Source organism: Oncorhynchus masou, chromosome 5 (genome assembly GCF_036934945.1).
Source record: "Oncorhynchus masou masou isolate Uvic2021 chromosome 5, UVic_Omas_1.1, whole genome shotgun sequence".
In the NCBI taxonomy this organism is placed as follows: domain Eukaryota; kingdom Metazoa; phylum Chordata; class Actinopteri; order Salmoniformes; family Salmonidae; genus Oncorhynchus; species Oncorhynchus masou.
This window is the reverse complement of record NC_088216.1, coordinates 40,202,241-40,220,463: the sequence shown is the minus strand read 5'-3', so window position 1 is coordinate 40,220,463 and position 18,223 is coordinate 40,202,241. Positions and strand designations below refer to the sequence as shown.

Sequence of the window (18,223 nt, the reverse complement as noted above, 5' to 3'; positions counted from 1 at the left end):
GTTGGACCAGGGATGTGTGGCAGGGTCAGTGCTGAGGAGTTGCAATGCCATTGCTGTATTATCTCCCAGGTCATATGTATCAACACTCCGGAGGATATAGGGACTCTGATAGAAAAGGACATCTACTGTATTCTCAGTGAAAGCCGCTCGTTGAATTGAATTGCATGGCTATGCAAAGGCTCACTGGGAGATCTGCTGCCCTTTTATGTCTCGCTTTTTTCTACCAATCTAACCAATTTCATATTTTTTTATTTTGTAATTTAGCAGACAATCTTATCCAGAGCGACTTCCCACATATCACAGTTTTTGCAAGTAGACTCTTCAAATAAAATACATATAAACTCAGCAAAAAAAGAAACATCCCTTTTTCAGGACACTGTCTTTCAAAGATAATACGTAAAAATCCAAAAATGTTCACAGATCTTCATTGTCGAGGGTTTAAACACCGTTTCCCATGCTTGTTCAATGAACCATAAACAATTCATGAACATGCACCTGTGGAACGGTCATCTAAGACACTAAAAGCTTACAGACGGTTGGAAATTAAGGTCACAGTTATGAAAACTTAGAACACTAAAGAGACCTTTCTACTGACTCTGAAAAACACCAAAATACAGCAAGAAGGCCTGAGGACTGCAAATGTGGCCAGGGCAATAAATTGTAATGTCCATACTGTGAGACGTCTAAGACAGCGCTACAGGGAGACAGGACGGACAGCTGATCGTCCTCGCAATGTCAGACCACCTGTAACAGCACCTGCACAGGATCGGTACATCCGAACATCACACCTGCGGGACAGGTACAGGATGGCAACAACAACTGCCCGAGTTACACCAGGAATGCATAATCAATCCATCAGTGCTCAGACTGTCCACAATAGGCTGAGAGAGGCTGGACTGAGGCCTTGTAGGCCTGTTGTAAGGCAGGTCCTCACCAGACATCACCGGCAACAACGTTGCCTATGGGTACAAACTCACCATCGCTGGACCTGACAGGACTGGCAAAAAGTGCTCTTCACTGACGAGTCGCGGTTTTGTCTCAGCAGGGGTGATGGTCGGATTAAGCACGTTTGGGACCTGTTGGATCGTAGGGTGAGGGCTAGGGCCATTCACCCCAGAAATGTCTGGGAACTTGCAGGTGCCTTAGTGGAAGAGTGGGGTAACATCTCACAGCAGGACCAGGCAAACCTGGTGCAGTCCATGACGGGGAAATGCATTGCAATCCTTAATGCAGCTGGTGGCCACACCAGATACTGACTGTTACTTTTGATTTTGACCCCCCCCCTTTGTTCAGGGACACATTATTAAATTTCTATTAGCCACATGTCTGTGGAACCTGTTCAGTTTATGTCTCAGTTGTTGAATCTTGTTATGTTCATACAAATATCTACACATGCAAGTGGCTGTTCCACTGGATGTCATAAGGTGAATTCACCAATTTGTAAGTCGCTCTGGATAAGAGCGTCTGCCAAATGACTTAAATGTAATGTAAATGTAAGTTTGCTGAAAAGAAACGCAGTTGACAGCGAGAGGACATTTCTTTTTTTTGCTGAGTTTACTACTGATTGACTCTTCATCAAAGATATCTATCACAATTTGGCAGAAACCAGAATATTGATGTGCGAAACAATTGTGTCCAGAAAACGTTCTATTGAGTAAAGTACCATGTTACGTCGGGCCTTGTTGCAGTTAGAAAGTTGTCAGTGTTAATCAGTTCACAGTCAACCTGTCTTGCTCTAAATGTTAGACACCATCACATATGATTTCTCTTCTGTGTCAAACCTAAACTATATCCATCACGATCAACTGCATTTAGTGCTCATTCGGTGCTTAAATTCACTGTGACCCAAATATGTGCACACTGGTTCGTCAAAGAAGGACAGTGAAGAATGGAAAAAAACACGACAGGTCCCCAGATAAACCAGATTCGTCTCCCCTAATCCAACACTTAACACAGCATCATGTTTTGAGTGACATAATGAAGCTACTGAAATATGTACCTTTATCTTGCTGAATCTAAGTGTTGCTACATTTGTATTGCCACACTAAATACGTAGATATAGAACACCAAATTTACAATGGTCCTAATTTTCTGTATCAAGAGTAGACTCTTGACTCCACAAAGGGAAGGTAAGCTACAATGTAGATATACAGTGTCTGATCTTTTCCACTAATTGGTATTTTGTACAAAACATCAGATTTGGGCTGCCTGTGTAAACACATCCATTGATACATAGGTGTAAACACAGCCAATGATATATAGTACTGAGTTAACTGAGAAACATGTTTGTAGTTCTGGCAATTGGACATTGACAAACAAACTATAATACACAGAATCTCTACACTTCAGCAGTAGTTACCCATGGTCCATGGAAAGCTACAGGATGAACAAAAAACGGCCTGGCAATAAAGCAATTTAAAGCCAGAGAAGCGACGCAGAAGCGGCCCATGAGCGTGTTAAGAAATGTCCATCCCGTTTTGTTGTTGTTGCAAAAATACCTGCACTTGTCCCTATTACCATTTAGCGTATTACTAGTCTTAAAAGTAAAGTAAAAAGGAGGTTGGGGTCAATATCTATAACAGTAACTTAGCCTATAGAGAGCCCTATAATTTGGCCGTTGGGTAGGCTATCCGAATCGTCTGGCTATGTCTTCATAGCTACAGCATCTCCATAAACTCTGATTTCTCCAAACCGCAGTGGAACTGGATCGGTTGTCAATCAGCCTGATACTGTATCTCCCCTCCCCCTTCATCTCGCTCTTTCTCTTTTTCTCCCCCTATTCCCTCTGTTATCGGTAGAGGTCGCATGGCATTCGGTATGGAAAGAAGTAGTCGAACTATAACTCGAAGTGAACACATGGATAAACACTCCTACATGACAAAGCAGACAGGGAGTGAGCGCGCGACTGGAAAATAGAAACAGCCGAACGTTTTTGGGAGAACATAGAACTATTTGGGCTATATCTTTTGCATGCAACGTTGATGCTGAGTTGCTGCAAACAATTTCAGTCAACGTTGGTTCATGTTTAGTTGCTGAAACATCTACGTTTTTTCCGCAAAGTGAACTTTGAGAGTATTTTTCCTGCTGCGAACACAAATATATGTATGTATCGATAGAGCATCATTGCAGAAGCTTGATAGCGTTGAAGTGAGAGCACCAGCGGATGTGAGGAGAGAGTGTTTTGAGAGAATCAACCCCTTTTTCTTTCAAGCCTTCTGTTTCTTTTTGTTTGGTAGAACAGTAGAGAGAGCGAGAGAGAGAGAGAAATAGGGAGAGAGAGAGAGAGATATATAGATATATAGAGAAAGAGAGTCACAGGCATTGGCGCTGCTTTCATGCCGTCAGTCTTGCGGACCCTGCGATGGACGTGAGATTTTATCCAGCACCCCCTTCAAGCGTGGGCCCATGTACATTACCAACTGATTCAAGTTGCCTGACCTCTTTGGACTATTATCACTGCAACAAGGTAATTACTTTTAAATACTCATTTGTAAGGCGATACATTTAGATTGGATGTTGCATCTTTTTTTTCAGTTGCTTTTTTTTCAGTTGCGCAAAATGTGTTGCATGCGGCTATACTGCATTTATCAACCATGCATATTGACAAATGTGACTTCATCTGAAATATAGTATCATGATATGCATTGCATACAGCCTTCAAAGAACATTTCATAATTGAGACTAATGCATTTCCTGAAACTTTCCTGCGTCTTTGTAGCCTACTGCTCCGCAGTAACTCTTTGGAAGTTGACATCATCGGATATGTTACCTCAAAAGGTGTATTGCTATGAGCAAGTTGCGAAACCTTTCACTGTATATATAAATTGTAGGTAAAGGCGCGGTGCTGTAAAGTCCCATGCAGAAATGCGGTGCGTACGGTGCCTATCCTATCCAGCGCAAACGAATAGCTAAATTGTATTTGAATACGGACGTAATTGCTCACAGTTTTCAGGGTTTACTTTCAACGGCTCATAATTCATGCAAAATTACGCCTAAGTTTTTCCCTGCGGAAGAACATTATTTTATTTCATGACCTTTTTTACACAATAGGTAATAACTGCATTCTCCACATGGTAAAAGTAACAATGACTAATTCATACCAAAGCCACTCTGCATAACACATTTACACATAATAAGAAATAATCCGAATAACCATCATGATACACAATGGGAATTCACTATGTTTAGGGTAGACTAGCCTATATGCATATGTCTTATAGCCAATGGTAGGCTACTGGTAACGCAATATGTGATCGCTTTGCCTACTATTATCCTTTTCGCATCTATTTATCCTTTATCTCACATATTCATAGGCTATATGTACATGGATGCATAATATCCATGACAAGTAATCATATTTGATTGAAGCAGAAATGGGAACTCTTCCTAATGAGTTTATTGCCCTTGGGATAAAAACTGCACCTGCTGGCAAAGTTTCTCTCAACAGTTACTGGGTGGAGGAAAGCTAAAAAACGAACAAAGCAATTGAAGCCAAACATTTATGAGACATTATTTTTATCCCACATTGTAAAATGCATGATTGGTTCGCCATGTGTGCGTTTGCGTCTATCCATATGTTCCATATTACGCTTTCGCCTATACCACATCGAGCTCACATAGGCACATTTTCCCCCACAACATCTTGAACGTATTCCAAACATTCTTCCTCTTGTTTTTAGTCTAGATTCGAATTGATTGTGTGTACATTACTTACGTCCGCTTCCTTATATGTTCCCTTTGCAAACAGTTATGCCAGCCTGAGAATTTCTAGCGTCGTACTATAGCCGATAGGACAGTGTTTTGCTCACCGAAAGAACTACCAGTTATAAAATACGATTGAGTATATGTTTCTAAATGCCTTAATTTTGTAATTAGATTTTACAATAATGGCACCAGAAGTAGCTCGCCATATTTTGAATTTAAAAAAGCATGAAGCTTATGTAGACAGCAGTGGCAATGATATTGTTTCGCAATACTGGTCCAGTTTGTCTATGAGCTCTGTTATTATCAGATTTCCCCAGTCAAACAGAAAGCATTATAAGATCTCAAAACGTAAAAAATATATGCATAAAGCATTAAAATAGTTGCTTTGTTAATTTTCCGTTTGGCCCAATGCTCTCCATTTATAGGCTACCGATGTTATATCATGTTTGATATTGAAGCAACTTATAGCACAAGTCTTCTTTATATAAACAACGCCACGATAAAGTTTTGTTGATGTTGAAGCCAGTGATGGCTCAGAGGCATCTGGATTTTGCTATCCATTATGTCCCGCACCAGTTGACAGTTGATCGAATTTGGCTGCCTGTCAATGCTGTGGTCAATGTAAAAGTTATGTAAACATTTTGTCAGCCGATACAAAGCTATGTGCTCCCAGATAGAGGATGATATGAATGAATTGTGTTTGCCTCGCATAAGGCTGTACATGATAGCTATTCTTCTTAGCAATATAATGTTGTTTTTTCATCCCTTTGCACTGCCACACACTTGTAGTCCTTTAAGATCAAATGTGGATTGCCTTTCTATGATTTGGGCCCCATGATTCAATGAATTCTTGTTTGCACTAATTTTGCTATGTTGGGTAATAGGAGATGGGGTTAGGTTCCATGGAGAGCATCATAAAGCCTTCCCATTACTAAATTGACGTGTGTCCACACTGTACATTGTGACACACTATCTGTGCACTGTCACAGTGCACCTTAAGTGGCAAAACGAATATATATATATATATATTTTTTATGACAGTTCACATTTGGATCAATCTTTTAACACTTATGAAACTGTAGATGTGTGCTGTCTATGAGACTACCATATGGGAGTGAGTTATCACAGGCATTTTAGTAATTGTATAGAATTGACCCTCCTAACGATGACTGATACAATGTCTTACAGTGTTGCAGCTGAACCGGAAGTGGCTATGGAAACCAGGCCATCCTGTATAAACAGCTTGTAGGCTACTTCCTGTGCTAGCTAACATGCTAACGTGCTAAAGTGAGGTGTCTGCATTCCTACTGGTTTACTATAAACCAGGCCTCAGGTAAAATGGCAGCAATGTACAGATACACGTACAGGTCATAAACACCAACAAATCCAAAATAGGGTTAATAATGTCAGGAATTTAAAGGATTTGTAAAATGTGTAAACTGAAACTGGATGTTTGGGTTTGTGATTGGTGCATTTCATGGATCTGGATCGACAAGCCATATCAAGGGCTCTGATGGGGGGGCACATCGTCTCCTCCACAAATACATAATGGGGCGGTTTCCTGGACACTAGCAAGCTCAATGGGAATCTCCACTGAAAATGCTTTTTCGTCCAGGATTAGGCCAACATCCCAAATATTTGAGTTTGAGGTGCATTCAATGATGCCATTTCGAAACAGCACAGATGCATGTATGTTTTTTGTGGACCAATGAATCTATTAAGTAGACCTACAGTAAAGGCCTTATCTAGTAACTTGTTAGACCCTATCCTGATCTCAATCTAGAACAACCCAAGCATCCTCTTGAAACCAGACAATAACAATAGTATATTGCACGTTTTAAAAGGGAAAGGGGGATACCTAGTCAGTTGTACAACTGAATGCATTCATCTGAAGTAAAAGAGAACCAAATCTACAACATAGCAGTGTAGAGTCAAAAAGATTGGAGATACTTGCGACTAAATGCGACTATATGTATTCCCATCAATATGTATTCCCAACAACTCTCTGGGCCTATGCCTTTTCAAATCTCTCCAAGTTGCATTGTCTTGCATTGGTAGCGTCTCAGATTGTACCCTATTCCCTATATAGTACACTACTTTTGACTAAGGCCTATAGGGTCCCCCATAAGGCTCTGGTCAAAAGTAGTGCACTCACTATATAGGGAATATGGTGCCATTTGGGATGCACACATTGTCACTGCACTTCGCCGTGAGTCATCCTCACTTTTAGCCCCAGATTCTCTCCTAATCTTTTTGAAGCCTCTCTGTATCTCTCCACCTCTCTCTCTCTTCTCCATGAGTGGGTGTATTGTTTGTTCAGTGTAGCTCCATACACTTGGCGCATACCAGCGCTAAAGGGACACTACTTCTTCACAAATGCATGTTTCGTTGAGAGACTATTTGTCAAATGTATTATGACTTGTGCATACCCCGAGGCAGACTCACTTCTGTGAAATGAAGTCGGATAGATTACTGTATCTAGCTAGCTGCTCCAATTTTCCCCAGATCCTCCTCCAACATCAATGTGTCAGAAAGGGGACTCGGATATATAATTAGATGGGTTGGATTGGAAATTCAGTGGCGGCGATGTAGTGTACTGTACATATTTGCACTACGTAAGTACAGTGTGTACAAAAGTATACGGACAAAGGTATTGTGGCTCTGTTAGTCGTACAACTCTCTGATGGTGTGTGTGTGTGTGTCATGCATTTCTAATTGGTGTTATGCCTCGAGGCAAGATCTATGGAGCATATGATTTAATGGGAGTAAGCCTCAGGTGTACAATATTTCCAGTGTTTCCTCCATACACCATATATAATGTACACTCTGAAGTCCACACAGTAAGAACTGTCCTGATTAAGGCCGACTTCCTCAATCCCAATTAGCCACCACAAGGTACTCAATGCTATTTGAGTATCGTTTAACTACTTTTTACAAATATGGCAGATACAAAACTATACATAACCCCTATTATCGTTTGGGACATTCCAATTTCACCCATATCTACATAATACAATTGTTGATGGAATAGTCCAAAATATGACCACAGTGGGGGGTGGTCTTTCTCATGTTTAATCTTACAGAATGTTTTATTTCTTCCCCTTCTCTTGTAACGTGACCTTAATGGAAATAGAAAATTAATTGTTATTCTAGCATTACCAACTTCTGTACACAGAAAAGAAGTGAATTAAGTGGAAGTAAGCGGCCTTGGGTGTTTTACCGCTCATTCATACATTTTGCTGACTGGCGAATCCGAGCAAGAACTACTATTCTCCCTGGAAAAGCATTAACCCATGCATACTGTAACTGAAGGAATGCCAGGCAGAAGAGCACACACAAAAATCATTCTGTAGCTCCACTGACACTGGTAGTACTCCAACAGGCCACCGTACATCAAAATCAACCAAAACCACCTCAAACTAAAATATTGTAAAATGAAAAAAGTACACATACATTTGGGGGTAGTTCGTACAGTAGGCTACATTCGCTGGATGTACTATATTCGGTTCGTTCATGTTCTGTACTAGTTGAATGGTTGTCACCGCTTCCTGATATTAATCAGGCGTTCCTCCAATGTGCCCGAGCATCTCTTTATTTACGTTGCCGGCAGTGGCAATGTCAAAAGGTTATGGGGGGGGGGGGGGAAATCAGGTAGCCTGGAGCAGATTATATCTCTGAGTTAATGATAAGTACAGAGCCATTCTCTGGGGAAGCTGAGCTGAAATTGCCTTCCACACAGTGCCTACACCATTACCTCGGAAAATGATTTCTAGCCAGCCTCCCCTCGTCGTTGTGGTATGACTTATTTATTCAAAACACGACAACAAATAGCGACAAGGAGCAACGGGGAACTGCGATCAGTTTCATCTTTTTTTCTTTTTTTTAATGTAATGCATTTTAAGCGAGTCAATCGTATTTTTGGACGAGAGAAAAGTAGCAGTTACGGAGGAGAAATGGTTACGTCAACGTGCTTCTCATATCTTTCACATCATTTGAACAGGCAGAAAAAGAAGACATCTAAAAAGAACAAACCTGCCTTTATTTCGATGCTGTGCCAGTGTTAACCTAATTGATAGCTGTCCTGCTTTCATATAGGCCTACCTGTCATATTACTAGTCACAGACAGTGGCTGTGACTGTGACTAGGCCATTTACTGTGGAGGTTTGCTGGCTCTATAAACAATAGGAAAGGGATCCAGTAATGCCTGCAGTCAATAAGAATCGGGTCCTAAGGGATTGAGCCTGGACTCCAGTTTAACCTGCCGAAGAAAGAGCCACACAGACACAATGCCAAGGCCTACGGTGATGCAGCCTGCAATCCCACTGCTCTCCATGCTTTAGCCCTGACTAGAAGCATTAGTGTCATGGCATCACTATTTGAAGCATTGGCAGTTTGCAAAGTTTAATGTAATGAATGTCTCAAAATAGGTAGAATCGTTTTAGTTTATCACCTGCATCCAAATTAGATTCATACCCGTTTGCTTTTGGTAATTGGGTGAAACATATCAGAGTATTGTATACTGTGATTGCTACACAATACTCTCGTTATATCAATAGCTTTAGCCACTTTATATGTACATAAAGTGTACTATTCATTAATCGGGATTAATTACAATTCAAGATGTAACGCATTAAGACACATTTGCATAGATCATTTAAATCATTTGCATGCATAATCATCACAGCTCTGCTGCACAGTAAGTGAATCATAGTCACATTCTGTAAAGACAGAAGAAATTAAAGCTCTACATGGTGATTTGTGTTGGACCCCCCCTGTATGCTTGCCCCTCGCAAAGTCATATTAACTCTCATTTTGGGGGGGAGGTTCCTTCCAAGGTGCACCATGGAGCAAAGATATGCTAGGCAGGATGCTAGACACTTTAGTGCATGCAGACAGTATCGTCGGTGGAGAAGGAGAGAGAGTGTCGAGGTTGATTTGATTTTAGCTGTCGGTGATGGGCAGGAGGTATGTTTGTAAATTAATTTGATCAAGCTATTTAGCCTATTGATTTCTTCTGATTAATAAATAAACAAACATGTTTTGTTGTTCCTCAGTAATACTAGCCACCTAGCAATTGTATGAAGTTGGCTTTAGCTAGACAGCTAGCTAATCTCCCAATCTCCCAACCTCATAACTAGCAACCAAGCCATTTCAGGCTACCAATCAAGTTAGAGTAGCTTGTCTAACTATCTTAGCCGGCATGCCTGCTGGCAAGGTTGCTATACTTTAGAAAAGCAAGCAATTACTGAATAGGACTCACATTCCTTTCAATCCTTTACCCAGATTTTAGCGGAGATGCAGATAAGCATATTTAGGGTTATGATACAATACCAGTGTGGCAGTTGTACTAAACTCCTAAGGCATAAAAGTTCTTTAGGAATCAATGTGCATCTGTGGCGCAGAAGGTCCAAGCCTAGCTAGCAGGGCCAAGCTTAGTCAGCAAGGCCAAGCTTAGTCAGCAGGGCCAAGCTTAGTCAGAAGGGCCAAGCTTAGTCAGGAGGACCAAGCCTAGCCAGCAGGGCCAAGCCTAGCCAGCAGGGCCAAGCTTAGTCAGCAGGGCCAAGCTTAGTCAGAAGGGCCAAGCTTAGTCAGCAGGGCCAAGCTTAGTCAGAAGGGCCAAGCTTAGTCAGCAGGGCCAAGCCTTGGCAGCAGGGCCAAGCTTAGTCAGAAGGGCCAAGCCTAGTCATCAGGGCCAAGCTTAGTCATCAGGGCCAAGCTTAGTCAGCAGGGCCAAGCTTAGCCAACTCTGCTGCCGCAGTGCAACTCCGCACCACAACCACTGCTTCCGTGTCCCCCGCCATGCCGCCAGGGCACCGCCAACACTGCTGGTCACCGCCGTGCCACCAGGGGCACCGCCAACGCTGCAGTCCCTCGTAATGCCACCAAGGGCACAGCCAACACTGCAGCACAGAGTTTCTAAACCCAGAGGCGCAAGATTGCAAGACTTTCGGGAACACTTGTGAAACAGAGCAAACAGACCAGGCCGAGGTTTTGGGTTTAAGAAGTCAATGAGCCAGGTGAAAAATTCTTCCTTAGTTGTTAATTTTCTCGAAATCTAAATCCACAGACTAGATTCGAGCCAATGTAATATAATAATATATCCCATTTAGCAGACGCTTTTGTCCAAAGCGACTTACAAGTCGGCTGGGGCCACTACTTTTACATATGGGTGGCCCCAGCGGGAATCGAACCCACGACGCTTGGCGTTGCAAGCGCCATGCTCTACCGACTGAGCCACACAGGACCCTTAAGTAGTTGAAAATTGTATTATTCCAACATTGTGAAAGTGACAAAAGGATTTAATTAGCCTATTCTTAAATAAAAACCTCTTTGTTTGGACTGCACTCCTCGCACCTCTTCTTTTACCTTTGAGTCATTGCCTAAACCCCCTAGACCAGTGGTCACCAACGTTTTCTGAGTCAAGATCACTTTCTGAGTGAAAATGCAAGCCGAGATCTACCACTCAGGATTTAAAAAAAATGTAAGCCTATACATCATTAACCAATTTAAAACAGTTTTGTAGCAATGAGATTTGTGCAGTAGGCGATAGGCCCAATAGATTATGACTGCTTACTGGCTATACTTGAATTGCCCTGCCAATGTTGTTCTTCTCAGACCATTTTGAAAATTGTATTTAAATGTTTTACAATCCCTTCAGAAAGTTTCCAGCTCCTTGACTTTTTCCACATTTTGTTGAATTTAAAAATAATTAAATTTATATTTTGTCACTGGCCTACACACAATATCTCATAATGTCAAAATGGGATTAGGTTGTTGCAAAAAAAAAACATTATTAATTAAAAATGAAAAGCTGAAATATCTTGAGTGAGTAATTATTTAACCTCTATGTTATGGCAAGCTTAAATAAGTTCAGGAGTAAACATTTGCCTAAAAAAGCCACATAATAAATTGCATGGACTAACTCTGATTACAATAATAGTGTTTAACATGATTTTTGAATGACTACCTCATCTCTGTACCCCACATATACAATTATCCGTAAGGTCCCTCAGTCAAGCAGTACATTTTAAACACAGATTCAACCACAAAGACCAGGGAGGTTTTCCAATGCCTTGCAAAGAAGGTCACATATTGGTAGATGGGTAAAAAAAGGACATTGAATATACCTTTGAACATGGTGAAGTTATTAATTACACTTTGGATGGTGTATCAATACACCCAGTCACTACAAAGATACAGGCATATTTCCTAACTCAGTTGCCGAAGAGGAAGGAAACCTCTCAGGGATTTCACCATGAAGCCAATGGTGACTTTATTAACCATTACTGTAATGGCTGTGATACAGTAGGATAAAAATGAGGATGGATCAACAACATAGTAGTAACTCCACAATACGAACCTAACTTACAGAGTGAAACGAAGGAAGCCTGTACAAAATAAAAATATTCCAAAACATGCATCCTGTTTGCAACAAGGCACTAAAGTAATACTGCAAAAAATGTGGCAAAGCAATTCACTTTTTGTCCTGAATACAACGTGTTATGTTTGGGGCAAATCCAATACAACACATTACTGATGAGCACTCTCCATATTTTAAAGACTAGTGGTGGCTGCATCATGTTATCGGTATGCTTGTAATCGGTAAAAAAAAAAAACAGAATGTAGCTAAGCACAGGCAAAATCCAAGAAGAAAACCTGGTTCAGTTTTTGAAAATAATAATATGCAAATGTTGGACTATCCAGGTCTGGAAAGCTCTTAGAGACTTACCCAGAAATACTCACAGCTGTAATCGCTGCCAAAGGTTATTATACAAATTATTGACTCAGGGGTTTGTGAATACATATGTAAATTAGATATTTCTGTATTTCATTTCCTGAAATGTTGCAAAAATTTCCAAAAACATGTTTTCACTTTGTTATTATGTGGTATTATTGTGTGTAGATGGGTGAGAACACAACAAACACAACACAACAAAATAAGTCAAGAGGTATGTTGTCTCTACTGAGAAAAGGAGACACAGTCTTCCAGCTGATGGTGAAATTTAAGTCGCACTGCATTATTTCTGCCTCATGCGCCAATTCATTTTGTTACTCCTATGACCAGAGAAAGTTAAATATTCCTCTATATTAAAACCGGTGCATGCACAGTGATCAGAGCTATCTGATTCGTCAGCAGTAGGCTTATATGTGCACTTGATTTGCTCTAGGTCTGCCGGGTAGGCGGAGTTCTACCTTCAAACATGAAATGGTTTTCTGCCAAACAGTGCTAAACAAAAAAGAAGCCAATTCAACAGGTAAAGAGGTATGCTTAATATGCTTACTAAAATTGACAGAATTAGGCAGGCAGAATTATTATGGCTCTAGATTGCAGGAAAAAGCTGTCTCAGGTGTATGAAAAATGCTAAATGTACGAACTTGCAGAGGGGGATAAGCCTCCTGTCGGAGAAGGATAGGCTACAACAACCAAGAGCCATCAGGTAGGCAGGCTGCTACTTTATATTCTGTTATTTGTAACTGTAGGATGAGAGAGCGCTTGCACTGCAGAATCAGTTAGCATAGCTAGCTAACTAGCTTCTCCTGGTTTGTTGCAGTCCAAGACAGGTACTATGCAATCATATTGGATGATAAATAACCTAGTTATGGCAGATATTAGTCTACTTATAGCGTGAGTCGGCTTGGTTGGTTGCTGTCTCTCCCTCTCTCCTTCCTGCTCCCCATGTCACTCGCTCACAGTACAGCCCCTCCCACGCCTGCTAGAGCGGTACCCCTCTCCCTCCTTTCATGCTTTATCAGCTGCTCCGGTTAATAAACCAGGTCTATAAGGATCAGGTCTAGTTGTCCTCGGGTCTGTTCGGAACGGGCCTCTATATTTAAAACAAACATTTATTCATATCAGATCCAGGTGGGAAAGCCCCAATTCCATTTTGGAACGGGTCCAATGTTTTGGACCTGTGAAGACCTCTAGTTCAAACCCAAACTGCATGAAATGCTGATTGATGGATCTGACTAAAAAGAAGAGAGAAAAAAGTGAGTGAATAAGAGGTGAGAATCTGTTCTGTGCGACTTGACTGTTTCCTCACTCACTTGAATTGAGAAGGGGGAAAACCCTGACCGTGTTTCACTGCAAGAGACATTCACAGGTTCAGCCCTTTGCTGTTAGCACACCTAGCTACCATTCGAGAACACAAACCTTTCTCTAACAAGGTTTGAAATCGCTCTCAGTTTTTTGGCAAAATGTTTGCTCGGGCAAATGTAACGTCCATGCAACATTCATAAGAAACATGATGATATCTTTACTTAAGTTGTTTTTTCAACAACAATCCAAATATAGCCCGGAGTAACATAACAGTGAAAGCATATACTGTGTGTGTGAGGTGTTGACCTATTTCATTGACACTGCCTCGGATTTCTCACCTGTCCTAGAATGCAATTAGCACGCTTTATTCAAGACACAGCCCAATTAACAAAAGGAACACATTAGTATATCATACGTGCCAGACAGTGCTTGTCAACACTCCAGCACACCACTCAGCGTACACCTCCGGATTCCAACCTATTTCGCATAATGTTCTAGGACAGGAAGAATACTGTGTCTCGCCTATAGTCTCATAGTTGCATTTTCTGAAAGGTTGAATGGCTGGTGGTTGGTGGTTGGTGATTGCTTGCTACAGGCAGGAAATGAAACATTGAAAGAGAGGGAAGAAGGGGGGGAAAACACACTATGACTTGACAGGTCATAGTGTGGAAAGTTTGACATGGTCTGGACGTGGCTGATACTGTATCTCTGGTGATTATCGGGACGTTTCAGAGTGACGGAGCTAAAATAGTTATTAGTTCAGTCTGGTGATAAGAAAGTGAGGCCTCCGACAAAGTCTGCATCCCAAATTGCAACCTATTTCCAATATAGTGTACTATGGGCTCTGGTCAAAAGTAATGCACTATATAGGAAATAGAGTGCCATTTGGGACACAACCCAATTCCAGGGCCAAACGATGAGGCAAGAATTTGCCGCAAACTCGACAAGTGTTATCTGCTCTTATAAGACCCAGACCCGTCTCCTCTGTGGTAAGATTTTATTAGCAGGTAGGCTACAAGCAACAGCTGATACTGACCAGATTTCTCTCCAAACATTTTCATTATGTTACTGTATACCTGTCTTTGCAAGTGGAGGCCGCAGTTTGTGCTCTTTTTAATGTCTTACCACACACATCTTACCACACTTACCACACTTCTTCCAATATCAATGTGCATTTTCTTGGAAAGTCCAAGCGATTCCAGTGATCCCAGATTCCATAGGATAAATGTGTAGAAAAGCGATAAACAAACTGTCGGCGGAGTGGAAAAAATGCAGCTGTCGGGTGTATTAAGAGTGGGTCGGCGAGGCTGGGCAAACACGAACAGTTGTCTTAGCTTCCTGTGGCATGTCCTGTGCAAACACACAGTGGAGATGGCTGGCTTGGGGCCGGGCTTTACTAAGTGCCTTTGGGCCTGGCTGAGTACACACACGGACCCTTCCAGAATCCTACCCCCTTCTCCCCGTCCCACCCCCTCCTTGCACGGCCATTGGCCACACCTCAGTATTCAGACACCTTTTTCCACATTTTGTTACATTACAGCCTTATTCTAAAATCTATGAAATTGTTTTTCCCCTCTTCAATCTACACACAATACCCCATAATGACGATCTACATTTTTGCACATATATTAAAAATAAAAACTGAAATAACACATTTACAGAAGTATTCAGACCCTTTACTCAGGACTTTGAAGTAACTTTGGCAGCGATTACAGCCTCGAGTATTATTGGGTATGACGCTACAAGCTTGGCACACCTGTATTTGGGAGGTTTCTCCCATTCGTCTCTGCAGATCCTCTCAAGATGTTGCAGGTTGGATGGGGAGCGTTGCAGCACAGCAATTGTCAGGTCTCTCCAGAGATGTTCGATCAGGTTCAAATTCGGGCTCTGGCTGGACTGCTCAAGGACATTCAAAGACTTGTCCCGAAGCCACTCCTGCGTTGTCTTCGATATGTGCTTAGGGCCGTTGTCCTGTTGGAAGGTGAACCTTCGACCCAGTCTGAGGTCATAAGCCCTCTGGAGCAGGCTTTTATCAAGGATCTCTCTGTACTTTGCTCTGTTAAGTTTTCCCTTGATCCAAACTAGTCTCCCAGTCCCTGCCGCTGAAAAACATCTCCACAACATGATGCTGCCACCACCATGCTTCACCATAGGGAGGGTGCAAGGTTTCCTCCAGACGCATTCAGGCCAAAGAGTTCAATCTTGGTTTAATCAGACCAGAGAATCTTGTTTCTCAAAGTCTGAGAGTCCTTTAGGTGCCTTTTGGCAAACTCCAGGTGGGCTGTCATGTTCCTTTTCCTGAGGAGTGTCTTCCGTCTGGCCTCTCTACCATAAAGACCTGATTGGTGGAGTGCTGCAGAGTTGGTTTTCCTTCTGGAAGGTTCTCCCATCTCCACAGAGGAACTCTAGAGCTCTGCTAAATTGACCATCGGGTTCTTGGTCACCTCTCTGACCAAGGCCCTTCTCCTCATATTGCTCAGTTTGGGCGGGCGGCCAGCTCTAGGAAGTGTCTTGGTGGTTCCAAACTTTTTTTCCATTTAAGAATGATGGAGGCCACCGTGTTTTGAGGGACCTTCAATGCTGCAGAAATGTTTTGGTACCCTTCCCCAGATTTGCTCCAACACAATGCTGTCTCAGAGCATATATATATATATATATATATATATATATATATATATATATGCTGAATGAAGCTTTTCTGATAAAGGATAGTTCTGTTTAAACTATAATCAATAGTACAGTCCGTTGTCATAAAGATTATAAATGCTTCTCAGAGTTCTGTAAGCCTTCTAGTAGTAGTCAGGCATTATATTTATGCCATAGGTCTTGTGATCTCTATCTCACGTTTCAATTGCTACAGATTTGTTTTTAAATCAATAAGGAACAATGAGATGTATTGCTAATGTCACTGTGTCGGGGCTCTCTGTGTTTCCCATGCTGTGACTTAAGACTGCTCAATAAGCTAGGGGCCACATCGGTTTGGTCCTCTGCCACGTCTCCATGTCTAGTGTATGGTTTTCCTGCCTGTGTATCACTCACACGGCTACTGTTCCTTCAGACATGCTTAGGTTAAGGCATAATTTGCATATTTTGGTTTGTTGAAATGTTGCTGTCTTCATTATTTTGTCTCTCCCGGAAATGCTATATATTGAGTTGATGTTGCTCCTGCTTCTGCTTTTTGTCCCCTACTATTGCTGATTGGAATGTGATGTGTCGGTGTAGCCGAGATGGGAGTGTGTTCAAAATGCAAACGGGCATTGCTTTCTCGTCGCCAGTTTCACTTAATCTTTTAAACAAAGGCATTGTCATTTGGCTCTGCTTTCTGAGAATTGCACTCCGACAGATTGTATATGCGTGTGGGTAGCTGTTCATAATGCAGGCACTAAAAGTTGGCCGTCAGAACTGGGATTTTGCCCTCCCGAAACACTATGTAAATGTGCTTATTTAAAGGCATCTTTGTTGTGTCATCTAGAATCTAGATGGTTAGTAAAAGCGGCTCCTTTTGCTATTAGTAAGCCTACTTTTCCTCAGGACTTTACCCAGAATCAATTACGAAGATTGGCTAAGTCAATTCAGTGTCTTGTTTTCTTTGCACCCCGTTGCTCGCAGGAAATAATTACACCCCGTTCAAATACGAGTCGGTGTGAAAACGGCTCGAGGGTCACCGATATTATGCCGGATACTTCAATTGCCTTAGGACCCGATGTTGAGCTGCGCATAGCCGTCCGCTCAACTGCCTGTGAATGTTAAATGCCCTGCGATGCCATAATTGCCTATTTGTAGAAGGGAGGGAATCTGAGGTTACAGTTTGATTTAGCAGTTAAGAATAGTCGGAGGGATTATTAACGCTTTGCAAGGAAGCTCATTTAAACATTCCTTTGATGTTTCATCAGGGAGATCAGATCAATCGGAACTCTTATCCCACTATGTGGCTCAGCAATGATGGAAATGATAAATGCACTGGCAGATGAAGCACTGAGAGGAGTATTTTGACGAGTGAATTTAGGTTGTTTTGTATTTGTCAATGGGGTCAGTGTGAGTGGTGTGAGTGATTACAGTAATTCCTTTCACAGCTCGGCTGTATAAAAACTTGACCTCCTGGCTCCTTAAGCTGTAGTTTCTCCCCACCTGATATCTTCTCTGATAGAACCCAAAGACTAAGATGAGAGTAAATTGAAATGTTTGCTTTTTTGGATGTGGCCCCCAACTCTGTACAAACTGTACCGAATGAAATAGCAGTAACATATTGTCAGGTTTTCACTGACACCGGCGTCTCCCAATCAGGTGGGTTTTTGGCAGGCAATGTCTGTTCCCCGGTGCGACACTTTAATACTATGTTAATTGAGTTCAAAGGAAGCTTAATCAGAACATTCTAATGGAGTTACAAATTCGCTAAAACTGCTCTATTGGACTCCGATCGATGACTTGTTCACTTTTTGCTGTTATGCATAACTGTGGGAATGGGTGAATTATTTAAATTGC

General features: G+C 41.7%; 1 protein-coding gene across 6 annotated transcripts in view; it reads left to right on the top strand.

The window, feature by feature from the left end:
* The first annotated feature begins 2,850 nt into the window (after positions 1–2,850).
* Positions 2,851–18,223, top strand: part of LOC135539573 (TOX high mobility group box family member 2-like) — a 137,856-nt gene continuing 122,483 nt past the window's right edge. For 2 of the 6 annotated variants that reach the window (XM_064965527.1, XM_064965521.1), the window contains exon 1: positions 2,852–3,466. In XM_064965527.1, the coding sequence (XP_064821599.1) occupies positions 3,362–3,466 (105 nt within the window). In that variant the 5' untranslated portion in view covers positions 2,852–3,361. Of the gene's footprint in view, positions 3,467–13,483; positions 13,708–18,223 lie in introns of those variants that run through there. The other 4 variants (XM_064965523.1, XM_064965526.1, XM_064965525.1 and 1 more) reach the window with 4 other exon arrangements.